The sequence below is a fragment of the Lucilia cuprina genome, chromosome 5 (genome assembly GCF_022045245.1).
Source record: "Lucilia cuprina isolate Lc7/37 chromosome 5, ASM2204524v1, whole genome shotgun sequence".
NCBI classification, from domain to species: domain Eukaryota; kingdom Metazoa; phylum Arthropoda; class Insecta; order Diptera; family Calliphoridae; genus Lucilia; species Lucilia cuprina.
Window position 1 is genome coordinate 56,858,297 of NC_060953.1, and position 19,538 is coordinate 56,877,834.

At 28.1% G+C, this 19,538-nt stretch overlaps 1 protein-coding gene and 1 long non-coding RNA gene across 3 annotated transcripts in view; one reads left to right on the forward strand and one right to left on the reverse strand.

Moving 5' to 3' along the window:
* Window positions 1-930: 930 nt before the first annotated feature.
* Window positions 931-1,260, forward strand: LOC124419933. The gene is made up of 2 exons (XR_006940928.1): window positions 931-1,074; window positions 1,227-1,260. It is a non-coding gene; the product is annotated as an uncharacterized LOC124419933 (long non-coding RNA).
* Window positions 1,261-2,566: 1,306 nt separating this feature from the next.
* The window catches only part of LOC111683247 (protein boule), a 20,659-nt gene continuing 3,687 nt past the window's right edge, over window positions 2,567-19,538 (reverse strand). The window contains exons 2-7 of one of the 2 annotated variants that reach the window (XM_046950957.1): window positions 13,862-13,992; window positions 13,731-13,795; window positions 12,238-12,356; window positions 11,480-11,633; window positions 2,820-2,879; window positions 2,567-2,701 (exon numbers count right to left, since the gene is read on the reverse strand). In XM_046950957.1, the coding sequence (XP_046806913.1) occupies window positions 2,582-2,701; window positions 2,820-2,879; window positions 11,480-11,633; window positions 12,238-12,353 (450 nt within the window). In that variant the 5' untranslated portion in view covers window positions 12,354-12,356; window positions 13,731-13,795; window positions 13,862-13,992 and the 3' untranslated portion in view covers window positions 2,567-2,581. Of the gene's footprint in view, window positions 2,702-2,819; window positions 2,880-11,479; window positions 11,634-12,237; window positions 12,357-12,599; window positions 13,993-19,538 lie in introns of both variants that reach the window. The other variant, XM_046950956.1, reaches the window with a different exon arrangement.

A 19,538-nucleotide genomic window follows, 5' to 3' on the forward strand; every position in this document is an offset into this window, starting at 1 on the left:
GAAAACGAGTTCTAGTTTGAGTTATGTTCTAATTCAGTTTTAGTTTTAGTTACAGTTCAGTTCTAGTTCAATTCTACTTCAGTTCTAGTTCAGATCTAGTTCAGTTCTAGTTAAGTTCTAGTTCAGTTCTAGTTCAGTTCTCGTTTAGTTCAGTTCTAGTTTAGATCAGTTCTAGTTTAGTTCAGTTCTGGTTTAGTTCAGTTCTGGTTTAGTTCAGTTCTAGTTCAGTTCTAGTTCAGTTCTAGTTCAGTTCTAGTTCAGTTCTAGTTCAGTTCTAGTTCAGTTCTAGTTCAGTTCTAGTTCAGTTCTAGTTCAGTTCTAGTTCAGTTCTAGTTCAGTTCTAGTTCAGTTCTAGTTCAGTTCTAGTTCAGTTCTGGTTCAGTTCTAGTTCAATTCTAGTTCAGTTCTAGTTCAGTTCTAGTTCAGTTCTAGTTAAGTTCTAGTTTAGTTCTAGTTCAGTTCTAGTTCAGTTCTAGTTCAGCTCTAGTTCAGTTCTAGTTCAGTTCTAGTTTTGATCAAGTTCTGTTCTAGTTCTGTTCTTGTTCTGTTCTGTTCTAGTTCTGTTCTAGTTCTGTTCTAGTTCTGTTCTAGTTCTGTTCTAGTTCTGTTCTAGTTCTGTTCTAGTTCTGTTCTAGTTCTCTTCTAGTTTTTCTGTTCTAGTTCTTTTCTAGTTCTAGTTCTATTCTAGTTCTGTTCTAGTTCTTGTTCAGTTCTAGTTCAGTTTTAATTCAGATCTGCTGTTCAGTTCAGTTGAATAACGTTTATTTTTCATATTTAAACAATTGGGCATTTCCACCTACGACTTTGAACATTTAATTGCTGAAAACCCCACAAATGTTTAAAAACATCATAAAATTTCGTGTTTGTTTCGGTCATGTTAGTAATGTGTATATAAATATTAAATTTGCCAAATATTATTTTAGCGTAAAATCTTTTCAGTTTTCTGTTTATTTATTTACATATAATATTTAAATTTATGTTTTCTTTTTAGCCGCTGCAGCAGCTGGTGTGCCAACAATTTACCCACCTTCAATGCAATATCAACCATTCTATCAATACTACAGTGTGCCAATGGTGAGTAAAACGAATTTCTAAATGATTCGAAAGGGATTTTGAAATTAAATTTGATTTCTTTGTCATTCGTTCATTTATTCATTAATTTATTTAGTGTTTATTTTTATATTAAAGAAAAAGTAATAAAATCTTTATTATTTGTATTTTTACAGAATGTACCCACCATTTGGCCCCAAAATTATCAAGGTAATTAAAAATTATTTTCTATTTGATTTTTATGTTTCTTTTTTTGCTTTTAAATTTTTATTATTATTATTATTATTATTATTATTGTCTTATTTACTACAACAAACTAACAAACACTCTACCACCACTACATTTTAAATTTACACTAAATGAATCTTATAAGAATTTTGTTTTTTACACAAATACATATACATATATTTTTCTTTTATTACATTAAAAAAAAGAAAATTGTAATATTTTTGGTTGTTGTGCTAATTTTAAATTATTTTATATATATATATATATGTATGTTATATATATATGTTCTACAACCACCCCCTCTTAATTTTATTTATTTAAATAAAAAAAATCACCCCTTCGCCTTCTCCTGACTTGTTTTATTTTCTTTTTTGCTTATTCGTTTTTGTTAATTTCGTTGATTTTTTTTATATTTAAAAACAACAACAGAAATATAAAAAAATGTTTGTGAAAATAGCAGACAAATAGGAATTTTCATGAATATTTTTTTTCTTAATTTCACCATTAAATTTTTTCCCTTTCGCTTGCAGCCTCTAGCTATTTCTTAGAAAATAATCAATATTAAATTTTTTTAAGTGTCTCTTCTTGTTTTTGTTTATTTTTGTGTCATTTCGAAATTGCGAAATTAATCATTGCACTTTTGACAGCTGCTACAAATTTTGTCAATTTATTTTAATTTTTTTATAATTTGTATGACATTATTATGAAAATGGTGTGATTTGTATGTATTTTTGTTTTTCTTTTAAAAATGTGCAAAAGCATTTTCTGTTAAAGAAAACATATTTTTTAATAATTTTTTTATAAGAAAACAGTCTTGAGAATACATACGGTTAATGGATCTGAACTAGAACTGAACTAGAACTGAACTAGAACTGAATTAGAACTGAATTAGAACTGAATTAGAACTGAACTATAACTGAACTAGAACTGAACTAGAACTGAACTAGAACTGAACTAGAACTGAACTAGAACTGAACTAGAACTGAACTAGAACTGAACTAGAACAGAACTAGAACAGAACTAGAACAGAACTAGAACAGAACTAGAACAGAACTAGAACAGAACTAGAACAGAACTAGAACAGAACTAGAACAGAACTAGAACTAAACTAGAACTGAACTAGAACAGAACTAGAACTGACATAGAACAGAACTAGAACTGAACTGGAACTGAACTAGAACAGAACTAGCATCGAACATACTTTTTTAAACGAAAACTTTTTTCTGAAGGTATTATTTCAGCACTAGTAATGTATATAAATATGTAAATTGTGTTTATTAGTTTCTTTAAAACATTTTTAAATTTAAATACCATAAATACCTGGTGGATAAACAGCGGCGGCAAATTGATCAATAGGCATATTACTAATGGGAGCTGGAGGTGTAGTTGTGTAATAGACAGCACCATTTGCAGCCACAATTGACTAAAATTGTAAGTAATTAAAGAGAGAAAAAAAGAGAAAATTTAATTAAAATATTAATTAAATATTACAAAACAAAAAAAAATAGGGTAAAACTTAAAATAATTACAAATAAACCAACCTGTTTTTTAATGGCTGGCGCAATATTTAATTTACGATCCCTCAGTACAACACATTCAGCCTGTTTATTTTAATTAAGAAAAAAAAAAGAAAATATATACAAAATATTATTAATTTTAAGCTTTTAATTATGGGCAAAAAGAAATTAAAAAAAATAATTTCTTTTGTTTTTAATTCTTTAAAATTGCAAATTGTAAGTATGAACCATAAACTGTAAAAAACGTAACGCTTTTTTATGTATTAAAGATAAAAAGTAAGAAAAAAAATCATATAAACGGAAAATAAAATTATAATAAAAAATTGAACGCAACACAAAGTAAAGTTATAATAAAAAAATTAAAACGGAAACTTGTAACTGTAAATAATTCAAACGCTCTTCTTCATCTAAGGTGGTAAAGAATTAAAAAAAAATAGTAAAAGTAAACGATATATAACAGTTTATATAAAGTATTTGAATATATAGTAATATAATAAATCAACTTGAACTTTATTTTTGTAAAAGAACACAATTTCATAAATATTTGTTAAAAGGTTTCTGCTTTTTTTTTTTGATATCAATTTAATTTTTATACAATTCAAGGCAGTTCATATACAAAACGTTTTCGCTTAACAAAATAGAAACTAAATGAAATAAATAAATAAATAAATATTTTAAAAAATAAAGGTGTACATTACTAAAATATAAGAAATAAAAAAAATTAAAGAAAAAATACGAAAACTTTAAAATATATAATTTATAGTTTCGAAACAGCTCAAATGAAATATTATATAGGAAAAAATACATATAACCATTACAACCCAAATGAATCGGAGAAAGAAATATCCCAATACCTCGAAAGCGATATTATCCATCTACAACAATCTTCACGAAAACTGAATTTCTGAACATCGGACGGTAACACTTACATACGTAAAGCACTATATAAGATTTGTCCCATATTTACACAAAATAACATAAATTCATTATCCTTATTTCGAAATTACAATTGAAATGGACAATTACTTGTTAAAATTTTTAATGAACCACAATACTCAAAGAAAATTAATTAATTAAAATTAAAATGTTAAAGATATTTAAGTTTATTTCATTTGACACTTTACAAACGTTAAATTGTCAGCTGTCAATCAAAATGACAGAATAGAAAGCAAAGATTTTGATCTTAAAAATTAAACTAATGTTTTCATTAAATTTTTATTATTTAAATAGCCTCCACGTGAGTGATGGTGATTGAATAAGGGATGAGAAATTATAATGGAGACTAACGCGGACATACATCAAAGTTCTAGTTTTGTTCCAGATCTGTTCTAGTTCTGTTCTAGTTCTGTTCTAGTTCTGTTCTAGTTCTGTTCTAGTTCTGTTCTAGTTCTGTTCTAGTTCTGTTCTAGTTCTGTTCTAGTTCTGTTCTAGTTCTGTTCTAGTTCTGTTCTAGTTCTGTTCTAGTTCTGTACTAGTTCTGCTCTAGTTCTATTCTAGTTCTATTCTATTTCTGTTGTAGTTCAATTCCAGTTCTGTTCTAGTTCTGTTCTAGTTCTGTTCTAGTTCTTTTCTAGTTCTGTTTTAGTTCTGTTCTAGATCTGTTCTAGTTCTGTTCTAGTTCTGTTCTAGTTCTGTTCTAGTTCTGTTCTAGTTCTGTTCAAGTTCTGTTCTAGTTCTGTTCAAGTTCTGTTCTAGTTCTGTTCTAGTTCTGTTCTAGTTCTGTTCTAGTTCTGTTCTAGTTTGTTCTAGTTCTGTTCTAGTTCTGTTCTAGTTCTGTTCTAGTTCTGTTCTAGTTCTGTTCTAGTTCTGTTCTAGTTCTGTTCTAGTTCTGTTCTAGTTCTGTTCTAGTTCTGTTCTAGTTCTGTTCTAGTTCTGTTCTAGTTCTGTTCTAGTTCTGTTCTAGTTCTGTTCTAGTTCTGTTCTAGTTCTGTTCTAGTTCTGTTCTAGTTCTGTTCTAGTTCTGTTCTAGTTCTGTTCTAGTTCTGTTCTAGTTCTGTTCTAGTTCTGTTCTAGTTCTGTTCTAGTTCTGTTCTAGTTCTGTTCTAGTTCTGTTCTAGTTCTGTTCTAGTTCTGTTCTAGTTCTGTTCTAGTTCTGTTCTAGTTCTGTTTTCTAGTTCTGTTCTAGTTCTGTTCTAGTTCTGTTCTAGTTCTGTTCTAGTTCTGTTCTAGTTCTGTTCTAGTTCTGTTCTAGTTCTGTTCTAGTTCTGTTCTAGTTCTGTTCTAGTTCTGTTCTAGTTCTGTTCTAGTTCTGTTCTAGTTCTGTTCTAGTTCTGTTCTAGTTCTGTTCTAGTTCTGTTCTAGTTTCTGTTCTAGTTCTGTTCTAGTTCTGTTCTAGTTCTGTTCTAGTTCTGTTCTAGTTCTGTTCTAGTTCTGTTCTAGTTCTGTTCTAGTTCTGTTCTAGTTCTGTTCTAGTTCTGTTCTAGTTCTGTTCTAGTTCTGTTCTAGTTCTGTTCTAGTTCTGTTCTAGTTCTGTTCTAGTTCTGTTCTAGTTCTGTTCTAGTTTTGTTCTAGTTCTGTTCTAGTTCTGTTCTAGTTCTGTTCTAGTTCTGTTCTAGTTCTGTTCTAGTTCTGTTCTAGTTCTGTTCTAGTTCTGTTCTAGTTCTGTTCTAGTTCTGTTCTAGTTCTGTTCTAGTTCTGTTCTAGTTCTGTTCTAGTTCTGTTCTAGTTCTGTTCTAGTTCTGTTCTAGTTCTGTTCTAGTTCTGTTCTAGTTCTGTTCTAGTTCTGTTCTAGTTCTGTTCTAGTTCTGTTCTAGTTCTGTTCTAGTTCTGTTCTAGTTCTGTTCTAGTTCTGTTCTAGTTCTGTTCTAGTTCTGCTGTTCTGTTCAGTTCTTAGTTCTGTTCTAGTTCTGTTCTAGTTCTGTTCTAGTTCTGTTCTAGTTCTGTTCTAGTTCTGTTCTAGTTCTGTTCTAGTTCTGTTCTAGTTCTGTTCTAGTTCTGTTCTAGTTCTGTTCTAGTTCTGTTCTAGTTCTGTTCTAGTTCTGTTCTAGTTCTGTTCTAGTTCTGTTCTAGTTCTGTTCTAGTTCTGTTCTAGTTCTGTTCTAGTTCTGTTCTAGTTCTGTTCTAGTTCTGTTCTAGTTCTGTTCTAGTTCTGTTCTAGTTCTGTTTTAGTTCTGTTCTAGTTCTGTTCTAGTTCTGTTCTAGTTCTGTTCTAGTTCTGTTCTAGTTCTGTTCTAGTTCTGTTCTAGTTCTGTTCTAGTTCTGTTCTAGTTCTGTTCTAGTTCTGTTCTAGTTCTGTTCTAGTTCTGTTCTAGTTCTGTTCTAGTTCTGTTTCTTAGTTTCTGTTCTAGTTCTGTTCTAGTTCTGTTCTAGTTCTGTTCTAGTTCTGTTCTAGTTCCGTTCTAGTTCTGTTCTAGTTCTGTTCTAGTTATTCTAGTTCTATTCTAGTTCCGTTCTAGTTCTGTTCTAGTTCTATCTAGTTTTGTTCTAGTTCTATTCTAGTTCTCTCTAGTTTAAATCTGGGTCAGTTCTAATTAAATTCTAGTTCCAGTATTACTAACAATTTTATCTTTAAATCCACAATTTCTTCTTCAAAATGTAAAATTAACTTTTGCAAATTAATAAACTAAATACAAAGTGAAAATTTTAAGCATCTCTTAAAATTATGTACTTATTAACAACTGCTTTGACCAAATTTCTGACACTATTACTAAAACTCCTACACTTCTGGCGCCTGCATATAAATTCTTGTTCCTGTCAAAAAGAAAATTTCCTACGTAAGCTCAAAAAAATCTTGCGAAATCCCATAATTATTCTAATTTTGTAAACAACTGCGCGCTCTTCAACTGCTTTGTAGTTGCTGCAAGAAATTGCAATGCCTTTTATGTTATAAAACAGCAACTGAAAAAAGGACACTCTCCAAATGTAAGTGTGGCATGAAATTTCTTTGTACCAACAGAAGTACAACAACATAAAAATAAAAAACGGAACTAGCGGCAGCTTAAAACGGAAGTGAACTTAACTGAAAAACTGGAAACTAAAGTAAAGTAATTAAATGAAATTCACATAAAACCCAAAAAGAGAAAAAACATTAAATGTTAATTAGTCAAATTAGAAAAGTGTAAAATAGAAAGAAACAGAAAAGAGCACAAACACAAAACTAGAATGTGATTTTATTTTACCCACTAGTGGAGGCAGCTGGTTGCAATATTAAATATTCTACTTTAAATCAAAAAGTTAGTACTGGGTTTTAGGAGGGTGCTTTTCGGGGGGTTGTTAGTAAAACAAATGAAAACACAACCTCTACATTTACAGTAGAATTAGTTACTGGTGATTGATTTTAATTGTGTCTACAAAAAAGGACAAACTCATATTTAATATGAGTGTTTTTGTTATTAAATAAATTCTATTCTTTTCCAATTGTTTATTTTGTACCTTTTTAAGTGTTAGTTTAATTACTAAATAATTGTAAGCATTAGAAAGAAAAATAATTAAAAATATAAAAGCTGGTATTATAACAAAAAAACTGGGTTTTTTTATAAAAAAGGATTAAACTTTTTTGAGTTTTTTGAACCAATTATTGTTTTGTTCATAAACATTTGGTTTTGCAGATTTCGTAGAATTTTTTTGTTTGTTATGAAGTACAGAACTAGAAAAAAATACAATAGGACTAGAACTAAAACTGGACTAGAACTGAACTAGAACTGAACTAGAACTGAACTAGAACTGAACTAGAACTGAACTAGAAACTGAACTAGAACTGAACTAGAACTGAACTAGAACTGAACTAGAACTGAACTAGAAACTGAACTATAACTAGAACTGAACCAGAACTGAAATAGAACTAAACTAGAACTGAAATAGAACTGAACTAGAACTGAACTAGAACTAAAACTGAACTAGAACTGAACTAGAACTGAACTAGAACCGAACTAGAACCGAACTAGAACCGAACTAGAACTAAACTAGAACTGAACTAGAACTGAACTAGAACTGAACTAGAACTGAACAAGAACTGAACTAGAACTGATCTAGAACTGAACTAGAACTGAACTAGAACTGAACTAGAACTGAACTAGAACTGAACTAGAACTGAACTAGAACTGAACTAAAACTGAACTAGAACTGAACTAGAACTGAACTAGAACTGAACTAGAACTGAACTAGAACTGAACTAGAACTGAACTAGAACTGAACTAGAACTGAACTAGAACTGAACTAGAACTGAACTAGAACTGAACTAGAACTGAACTAGAACTGAACTAGAACTGAACTAGAACTGAACTAGAACTAGAACTGAACTAGAACTGAACTAGAACTGAACTAGAACTTAACTAGAACTGAACTAGAACTGAACTATATATATAAAAAAAAAACTGAACTAGAACTGAACTAGAACTGAACTAGAACTGAACTAGAACTGAACTATATATATAAAAAAAACTGAACTAGAACTGAACTAGAACTGAACTAGAACTGAACTAGAACTGAACTAGAACTGAACTAGAACTGAACTAGAACTGAACTAGAACTGCACTAGAACTGAACTAGAACTGAACTAGAACTGAACTAGAACTGAACTAGAACTGAACTAGAACTGAACTAGAACTGAACTAGAACTGAACTAGAACTGAACTAGAACTGAACTAGAACTGAACTAGAACTGAACTAGAACTGAACTAGAACTGAACTAGAACTGAACTAGAACTGAACTAGAACTGAACTAGAACTGAACTAGAACTGAACTAGAACTGAACTAGAACTGAACTAGAACTGAACTAGAACTTAACTAGAACTGAACTAGTACTGAACCAGAACAGAACAAGAACTGAACTAGAACTGATCACAAAAGGAATAAAAACTTACCCTGAACTAGAAACGAATTGGATGTCTTGACATGAACTTTTAAACTTAATTTAAACTGAACTATAATCCAAAAATAACTAAATTACTGCAGAATTTTGCGAAAATAGAAATTGAGCAAAAACCCAAAAAAACGAAAATAAAAATGTACATTATCACAATAAAAATTAAAATCAATGGAAATTAGTTTGATTTAAAATAGATTTTGTATAATTTTATAACCTAGAATTAAATTTCTAAACAAATCTCTAAAAACACCCAAACAAATTCAAATGCCAGCAACATCTAACAAAACCTACTATTAAATCGGGAAGAAGAAATTATTATAGAATTGTAAATTCTAAACAATAAATAAATAATTTTAATATGACTTGAATTGCAATTGTTTAAGGAACATTTCAAACACCTACATTTGACAAGATAAATACATACATATGTACATATCTAGTAATTTTATAATTTTGGTAAAAGTTATTTTGTTCCAACAATTACATTGCAAGCAGTAGAAATTACAAAATGTAATGTTATTGTATAAATATTGTTTTATTTAAATTTTTTAACAAAAGCTTAAGTATTTGATTATAATTTACAATGACAATATGTGTTAGTTAAGTTTAGTTTATTTTATTTAAATTATTTGATTGTTAATTAATAATACATATATTTACTATAATTATTGTTATAACAATTATTGCATCTCTGTATACCCGGCGATAGAAGAATGAATGTAGGAGTAGTTGATAGAATTGTTTATAATATTTTAGATATTTGCTTTTTTAAGAATAGATATGAAAATTAATGAATGTTTGTAGAATAAATTGCTCTTAACTAAATATGGTTTAAACTTTATAGGCAACAGTTGGGATTACGTTATTTTAATTATTACGTATTTTTTAATATAATGTCAAACCAGAACTGAATTATAATTAGGACTAAAATAGATCTGAATATGTATACTGTATATGAACTGAAATGAACTAGAATTAAACTTGAACTAGAACTAAACATAAACTAGCACTGGACTAGAAATGAAATAGAACTAAACTAGAAATGAACTACAACTGAACTAGCACTAAGCTAGAACTGAACTAAAACTGAACTAGAACTGAACTAGAACTGAACTAGAACTGAACTAGAACTGAACTAGAACTGAACTAGAACTGAACTAGAACTGAACTAGAACTGAACTAGAACTGAACTAGAACTGAACTAGAACTGAACTAGAACTGAACTAGAACTGAACTAGAACTGAACTAGAACTGAACTAGAACTGAACTAGAACTGAACTAGAACTGAACTAGAACAGATCTAGAACAGAACTAGAACAGAACTAGAACAGAACTAGAACAGGACTAGAACTGAACTGGAACTGAACTAGGATTGAACTAAAACAGAACTATAACTGAATCTTGTACTGAAGTCAAACTGATCTAGGGTTAATAAAGAGCTATACTAAAACAGATCTAGAGTTTTACTAAAGCTCACTTCCTGTTCTAGAACTAATTTAGAACTGACCGGAAATAATAGAAAAAAAACTTACAAGAAAAACTTAGTTGTCCTATCATTTCGACAAATTCAATTGTTTTAAATCAGAATTTTGTAATAAAAAAATTAACAAATATTTTAAAAACTAAAATCAGGCCTACAATCAAAGCATTTTTTAGTAATTATTTAATCACAGTAAGAAGAAACAAAAAACAAAATGTTCTTTTATTTTAAACACAAGTTTTGGGTCAACCCAACAATTATTATTAACACTGACTTAAAAGCGAAGCATAATTTTCAGAATTAATTTTTTTGCTAGATTTTAGTAGAACTTTGTTTTCAATACAACTTTTGAATAACCATTAATGACTTAATTGCGGTTTTTATAGCAGCAATTATTTAAAAAAAAGACACAAGAAAAAATAACGCACACACAAAAATAATAAATAATTAATTAAAAATAAACCAAAACCAATTAACACTGTTAACCGTGACGAAATGTAAGAAAAACAAACGCAACAAAGACAAAAATTATATTAGAAAAACAAATTAAAAATTTTGAACAAAGTTTTTTTTTTCGTTTTTTAAGGGGTTTTAATATTTGTTTGATGGCAACAATTCAATTCATTAAAAGAAATAAAATTTTGTTTAAACAAACGCTGATTTTTTTCTAATAAAAACTATAAACACAACAATTTTGTTTTTTTTGTAAGTATTAAAAATATTAACGATTTGAACGAATGTAACGAATTATTTATAAAAGTAATATTATTATTAAAACTCAATAAATTAAGAAACCAGTAAATAAAAATTAAAAAGAAAAATTAAATAATTAAATGGAACTTGTAACAAGAAATTTTCAAAAAAGAAACGAAAACGAAATGTTTATAAAACATTGGGCTTCCCTGTATTGTTTTGCGATTTGAGTTTTTAGATCTTTTAACATTACGAATCGAATCAACAATGTCGATGCGTTAATCACACTCTCACACATACGGTGCACAAACGGTAATACTTTTGAAGAGCCTCTAAATCTCAAGTAGTGAGATTTTTGTTCAATCTTTCAGTTTTTTTTATTATTGGTTTTATTTTGTTTGTCAAGTTATTTTATCCTATTTATTTGATGGGGTTTTTTATTTGGATTTAAAAAACGTTGAGATAGTAGGAGTTTAATAGTGAGTGTAGGTTCAAAAAAACACAAAAAAATAAAATAAAATAAATAAGAAATAAAAAATACAATTGGTTACGATTAATAAATTCATTGTTATAATTTTTTTTTTTGTATTTTCATATCAATATCATGTTTATTTTCGAAAGATTTTTGTGTAGAAGTTTGAAAAATATAGAAAGACAGATAGAGAGAGAGAGAGCTAAAGCTTAAATGAAATTGAAAAACTTACATCGGTTTGCAGCCTTTGAGCTTCCTGTTCCGTTTCAAAAGTCACAAATCCGTAACCTTTACTAACTCCAGCACGATCCACGATGATCTTTGTGGACTTAACATTACCATAGGCGGAGAAGACACGACACAAATCGGATTCTGTTGTGTCGCCACTGAAAAGAATTTGGGGGAAAAATAGGTTTTAAAATATTCTCAATAATATTGCTAACAATCCTAAAAATATGCAGCATTTTTTACAATTTAATAATAGAACAGAATTAGAACTAGAACAGTACTTGAGCAGAACAAGAACAAAACTAGAACAGAACTAAAACAGAACTACAACATAACTAGAACATAATTAGATCTAAACTAGAACTAAACTAGAACAGAACTAGAACTGAACTAGAACAAAATTAGAACAAAACTAGAACAGTGTAGGTTCAAAAACTAGAACTGAACTAGAACTGAACTAGAACTGAACTAGAACTGAACTAGAACTAGAACTGAACTAGAACTGAACTAGAACTGAACTAGAACTGAACTAGAACTGAACTAGAACTGAACTAGAACTGAACTAGAACTGAACTAAAACTGAACTAGAACCGAACTAGAACTGAACTAGAACTGAACTAGAACTGAACTAGAACTGAACTAGAACTGAACTTGAACTGAACTAGAACTAAACTAGAACTGAACTACAACTGAACTATAAAAAACATTGCATACTTTTTGGAACTTTATAAAAATTAAAATACTTTAAACTAACAAACTTACCTTATACCGCCCACAAAAATTCTATTCGGTATCAGTGTACCATATTTGGGGGCCGACAAGGCACCTTCTATTGCCGCCGGTGGCGCTGCTCCAGTGGGTGCTGCCATTTTATGCATAGGCTGTGGTTGAAGTTTAAAATTTGTTAAGGTTAGAATTTTGAAAGAGTGTTTTTAAAACGTGTACAACAAACAATTTCAAATGAGCGGCTAAAAACACAAGTGTTTTTGGCTGCTGCTGTTGCTTCGGCTAAACTGACTGACTGACTGACAGTTGATCACAAATGAAGCGTTTGGTTTTAGTTTAGAGCGGGCGTTGCAGTTTAGAATTTAGAATTTATAATAATAAAAAAAAATATTGCTTACGTAAGTGAATGAAAGTTATTTTTGTAGGTTTGTTTTAAGCTTAGCTTAAGCTTTGAGCTTTTGTTTTAAATCTTGCGCACGTTGACGTTTAACTAACTAGAGTTTTAAAAATAAAACTAATATTTTTCTTTTTAAGATATTAAATTTTAAAAACTAGATAACGGCCGTATTATTTTTCTTGTGTTTAAATTATGGCTTTTTTTAAATTATTGTTAACAATTCGATGACAAGGTTTTTTTATTATTATTTATTTATAAAGAAGCAAATTGTTATTTTAATAATAATATTTTTTTAATATTATTTTTTTTTAATTAGGCAGAGATCGTTCTTTGTGTTTTAATAAAATAAATTTTCTTTTTGAAATATTCAAAATAACAAGTCGTTTTGATTTTTATTTTTTTTTGCTTATTTCTTTCCGTTTTTTTGTGAGAGTTTTTCGTTAAGTTTTATTTTGCTTTACAACCAATTTTTTTCGTTAAATATATATATTTTTATATATATTATTTTAGTATCACTCTTTTAATTTAAGTACGTATGGGTTGGTTTGTTATTCAGCTGATTTTTTTGTGATATTTTCAACAAAATTTATAGATATTTTTAGATACTTTTATTCTTTTATATTTTATTTTTTATTTTTGCTATAGTCGACGTTTCTTTCTTTAGTTCCTTTTCTTGATTTCTATAGAATTTAAAATTATTTAAATTTATTTTTTATTTATTTGTATCTGAGTGTATCTAAACGACTGACTGTATGACTGTTTGAGTATGTTATAATCTAGAGGAGATCTATTGCCGCGTGTTGAAAATGTTATGCTTAAATTTTTTTTATCTTTTTGTCACACTGTTGTTGCTTTCTTTTTGTTGTTGGATTTATTGCAATTTTTACTTTAGCTACAGGATGAAACTATTTGTGTCTGTCTGTCCAAGTGTTTGTATTTTTGTCTGTGTTGTTTCTACGAAAGAATTCTATGGCTGCTGTTTGTTGGCTGACTGCACTTTTCACTATTTTTTTTCGAAAATATTTTTGAAAATGTTAGGCAAGCAATTGTTGTTGTTGTTGTTGTTTTTGCAGTTGTAGTAGTTTTGTTTTAGAAACTTTTGTACGAAAATATTTTGAAATTTGAAAATTACGTGTTGGGGTTGTAGCGGTGTTGATTGGCTCGTTGGCTGGCTGGCTGACTGGCTGGCAAGAGTGTCTGTGAGAAGAAGAAAAAAAATACAAAATTTGTACTTTCTTGGCCTTCTTGTTATGTTGCTGCTACTTATTCTTCTTCTTCCTCTTTTAGGGGTCTGCGTGTATAGATCTTTTGTCGATGTCTAGTTTTCTTTCTTTTTTAGAATTTTCTTTAAATGCTGCTATATTGCTCCTGTTTTTGATGTTTGGTGTTTTAATCTGAAAATACACAAGAAAACGATAAAATGACTAAAGTTAAACATATTAAGGAGACAAACAAACAAAAAATAAAGATAAAATTATTTACATCAAAAACATACAATATTTCAAAAAAATATATGAGACAATGACAAACAACAAAAAGTGTAGAAAAAAATTTAATTAAATTTTTTATTGTTTTTTTTTTTTGTCATAAAGAGATCATCATCATGTAGAGCGTAACAATTATATAGATAAAATTTAATTTAATTTGAAATGTTTGTTGTCGTTTTGATTTCTTTTTTTTTTTTTTACACAAAAATGTCAAAAACATTTTTTTACATTACAAAAAGTAGGTAACATGTTGATTATTACGCAGCAGCTTAAAAGTATGCTATACTTTTAACATCCTTAAATGAATGGTTTATTTACTTTTGAACTGTTTGTTTAGGATTTTAGACAATGAGTTTGAAAGGTAATTAAATGTCTACGTAATATAATGTGCAAATATTAAAAGTTTTAAACCAAATTAGAACTGAATCAAAACTGAACTAGAACAGAACTGAAGCGAATTAGAAAAAAAAACTAGAAAATAACCAAAGCAGAACTAGAACAGAACTAGAAAAAACTGGAAGAGAACTATAACAGAATTAGAACAGAACTAAAACAGAACTATAACAGAACTAGAACAGATCTAGAACAGAACTAAAACAGAACTAGAACAGAACTAAAACAGAACTAAAACAGAACTAGAACAGAACTAGTACAGAACTAACACAGAACTAGAACAGAACTAGAACAGATCTAGAACAGAAATAGAACAGAACTAGAACAGAACTAGAACAGAACTAAAACAGAACTAAAACAGAACTATTACAGAACTAGCACAGAACTAGAACTGAACTAAAACATAACTAGAACAGAACTAGAACAGAACTGAACAGAACTAGAACAGAACTAGAACAGATCTAGAACAGAACTAGAACAGAACTAAAACAGAATTAGAACAGAACTAGAACAGAACAGAACCAGAACAGAACCAGAACAGAAGTAGAAAAGAACTAGAACAGAACAGAACAGAACTAGAACAGAACTAGAACAGAACTAGAACTAAACTAGAACAGAACTAGAACAGAACTAGAACTAAACTAGAACTGAACTAGAACTGAACTAGAACTGAACTAGAACTGAACTAGAACTGAACTAGAACTGAACTAGAACTGAACTAGAACTGAACTAGAACTGAACTAGAACTGAACTAGAACTGAACTAGAACTGAACTAGAACTGAACTAGAACTGAACTAGAACTGAACTAAACTAGAATTGAACTAGAACTCAACTAGACTAGAACTTTAAATTCGCGCGAAATTTATTTTCCATTACCGCCATATTGATTCGCAAAATAAAATGTAATTAATTAACGAACATAATGAACTATTAGGAATGAACAGTTCACGATAATATCACGATAGCAAATTGACCTTCAATTGAAGAGAAAATTTCAAGGGAATACATATTTCACTGCCTATTGCTTAAGGGTTGAATAAATTAATATTGATGAGAAAATTTTCAAAACAAATTTAATATTATCCTTCAAAAAATGTTAAGCTATTCCGAGAATCGGTTCATTTTAACCTCCAAAGTAGATTTCATATTTTCACAGATTGCTCTACATCCACTTTAAAATTAATAATTAATATTATTTTCAAGTGCTGTTTTTCTATTATGATTTCAATGAACTATTAACTAATTCCACTTAAGCGCCCATTTGTATGTTACAGATTTTAAATGAAATCTGTCCCCCTTATTATAGCAATTAATTAATGGCATATTTAATTTGCAAAAAAAAAACAAAAAATACCATAATTTACAATTAAATAAACATATTAAAAGTATTATTAAATATAATAATTAAGAGGCTGTTAATGAAAATCAATAATAATTATTATTTGCCTGCCTAAAATAGGCTTCATTTATATTAAGTATTTATTGACAATATAAAATATGCAATTAAACTTTAAAAGATTTTAAATTAAAAACATTTTTGCAGGAAAATTATTCAGTGTTGAATGAACGGTTTTAGTTAATGAAATTACAATTTTGATTTTTTTTTATATAAAGACAGACAGATGGACGGACATCGTTGACAAGAGTAAGACAAAATTAAATTGAAATATTATTGAAAAGTAAATAAATTGTGGTACTTATCGTAAAAAAGTCATGGTTTCTTGTTTAAATATTTGTACAAAAAAACAACAAAAACAATACACAAAGAATAAAATAAATAATAGAAAATAAATAATACAAATAATGTAAAAATTTTCCCATTTTATATGTAAAATTCTAAAAGTTGTATTTTTTAGATATTTTTACTATAGAGACTACATATTTTTTTCTTTTGAGGACACATACAGGGCATTTTTATGTCATTTACACCATTTCCATAACAAAATTATAATTTAGACATTTATAAGAAAAATAAAAAAGAAAGAATCTCAAAAGGTAATGTTCTACATTGCACACTTGTCAAAAATAAAACCGACATTTAGTGCTAAATTCACTTTCACTTAGGAAACAGTGTTCATCTAAACAGAAATAGTAAAATCTTGCTGAAACAAAAGCAAAAGTTAAAAACATCTACATATAAATTTTTTAAAAGAACTCTTTTTTTAGTCGTAGTATAGTTCTTATATTCTATAAATATATAGAATTTCTGTGTATTTTATTTTAACAAATAATTTTAATGTACGCCATTTCAAAATACAAAGAGTCAAGCAAAGAAAATAATAAAAAATATATAATGAAAAAAAAGCAAAAAAAAATCTAAAAATATACAAAGTTTTTACTTCGACATTTCTTCAGAGACTGGGGAAAGACAATACAAAGCGACCAGTAACGACACAATTCGACTAGAAAGAAACATTTTCATTTTGAAAATTATTTAGTTTCCTCTCTATCTTGTATTAAACAATGACAATAAATAAATCTATTCTATTATTTCAATTAAATTGAGATATGCTTAAGTAGAGGATATAAATATTTTACGATTTAATAATATAATGAATTATAGAAACATAAGTATTAAACATGGTTTTGATTTAATTAGATATTTATATTTTCTAAGAAATGTATTTAAAAATAAATCTTTAATGGCATAGATTTTATTAGAATTAAATAGAAATATATTTTTACAAATTTGTATTTTTTAAGTTAAATGAATTAAATTTATACAGCCTTAGGGTATGCTAACTAATTTGAGTATTTGAATATTAATTCTAAACAGATGATAATAGAGCAAAATAAGAACAAACTGAGAACAGAACGAGACCAGAATTAGAGCAGAACTAGAAGAGAACTAAAACAGAACTAGAACATAACTAGAACAGAACTAGAACAGAACTTGAAAAAAAAACAGAACTAGAACAGAACTAGAACTGAACTAGAACTGAACTAGAACTGAACTAGAACTGAACTAGAACTGAACTAGAACTGAACTAGAACTGAACTAGAACTGAACTAGAACTGAACTAGAACTGAACTAGAACTGAACTAGAACTGAACTAGAACTGAACTAGAACTGAACTAGAACTGAACTAGAACTGAACTAGAACTGAACTAGAACTGAACTAGAACTGAACTGGAACTGAACTAGATCTAGAACTGAAATAGAACTGAACTAGAACTGAACTAGAACTAAACTAGAACTGAACTAGAACTGAACTAGAACTGAACTAGAACTAAACTAGAACTGAACTAGAACTAAACTAGAACTGAACTAGAACTGAATTACAACTAAACTACAACTGAACAAGTACTAAACTTGAACTTGTTTAAAACTGGAACGAGTTTTTGAATCACTAAGTTAACTTTACAATAACAATAATTAAATATTTTAAAATAATTATTTGGTGATTAAGAAATATGTCAATCAGCAATCTCCATATGACACCATTGCAAATACATATAACCTAAATTATATATACGAAATATTTTATTGACATTTCGACAAGTTCATTGTCAATTAAGAAATTAAGCATTAAAATGACAGCATAACAATAATAAAACTAATAAATATACAAGTACTAAAGCAATTAATTAAACATATGCAGCCAAATGTTAGCTGCCCTTAACACATGTTATTTTTCAATAATTTGGTCATATAATATATTACAATAGTTTCCCTAACAATGTAAAACTCCCATGTGTGGTTGCAAATAACCACAATAGATCGATGGATTAGACGGAAGAACGAAAAAACACATATATTTTAAATAAAAAATTTTAATTTACAAAAGTTTGTTATAAAATAACAAAAAATATTTTTTTAATTATGAACTTTTTTGCAACAAAAACAAAAGAAAGTAAATAAAGTAAAAAAAATATTAAATATACAAATTAATAATTAAAAATATTAAAGATAACAAAATAAAAATATATTATAATTTTAATAAAAATTGTAATTTAAGCTTCTAAATGTTCTTGCACTAAATAATTGGAGCCACTTTTTCTAAACCAGAAAACGCAATTGAAACTGAAACTGAAAACAACACAACTCGTAATACTTTCGATATGGTTAAAAAAAACGAACACAACAAACACAACTCTTTCCAGAATGATAAAACAACAACATTGTACAATAATCAATTTGCTTAAATTTGCTGCAGCCTTTTAGGTAAATAAATAAATTATTATGTATTTAAAGAAATATTTAAAGTTTATTTCGAACACAACAAAAACACACAACACAAGTGCTTTAAAAAAAAAAACTTTGTTTCTTAAATAAAAATATAAAAATAACACAAATAAATACATACAGATATAAAAACAAAAAAGTATTTAAATAAAAATTTTTATTTTTAATTATTTTTGCTTAAAAATGTTTATTCAAAAGTTTTACCGTATATGTTTTGGGGGAGTTTATTTTCACAATTTATTTTATTTATGTTATTTAAATATAAACATATGTATGTACATATGCATACACAACCTCTAACTAGGCTATGAAATTTTATTTTAAACATTTTAGCCTAAAAGTAGACAACAAGTTTAATAAACAAATTCATATAAATCCAGCAAAAACATAAAAACAACTGTTTACCTATTTTATTTTAAAATTATTTTGCTAATTGAAAAATATCTAAACAATAAATACATTTTTTTAATTTAAATCTCTAGTTTATTTAAATAACAATTCATTAAACTTGTCAAACGTATTAGTTGGTTAAAAATTTAACCTAAAAGTATACAATGAAACATTTTTGATAGAATTTTTTTAATATGTGAAGGTGAATATATATTGCAATTTAAAAAGGATACTTAATAAGATTTTAATTAAAAACACTGTCAAATTGAACAAGAACAGAACTAGAGCAGAATTAGAACTGAACTAGGACCAAACTAGAATTGAACTAGGACCAAACTAGAACTGAAACTGAACTAGAACTGAACAAGAACTGAGCTAAAACTGAACTAGAACTAGAACAGAACTAGAACAGAACTAGAACAGAACTAGAACAGAACTAGAACAGAACTAGAACAGAACTAGAACAGAACTAGAACAGAACTA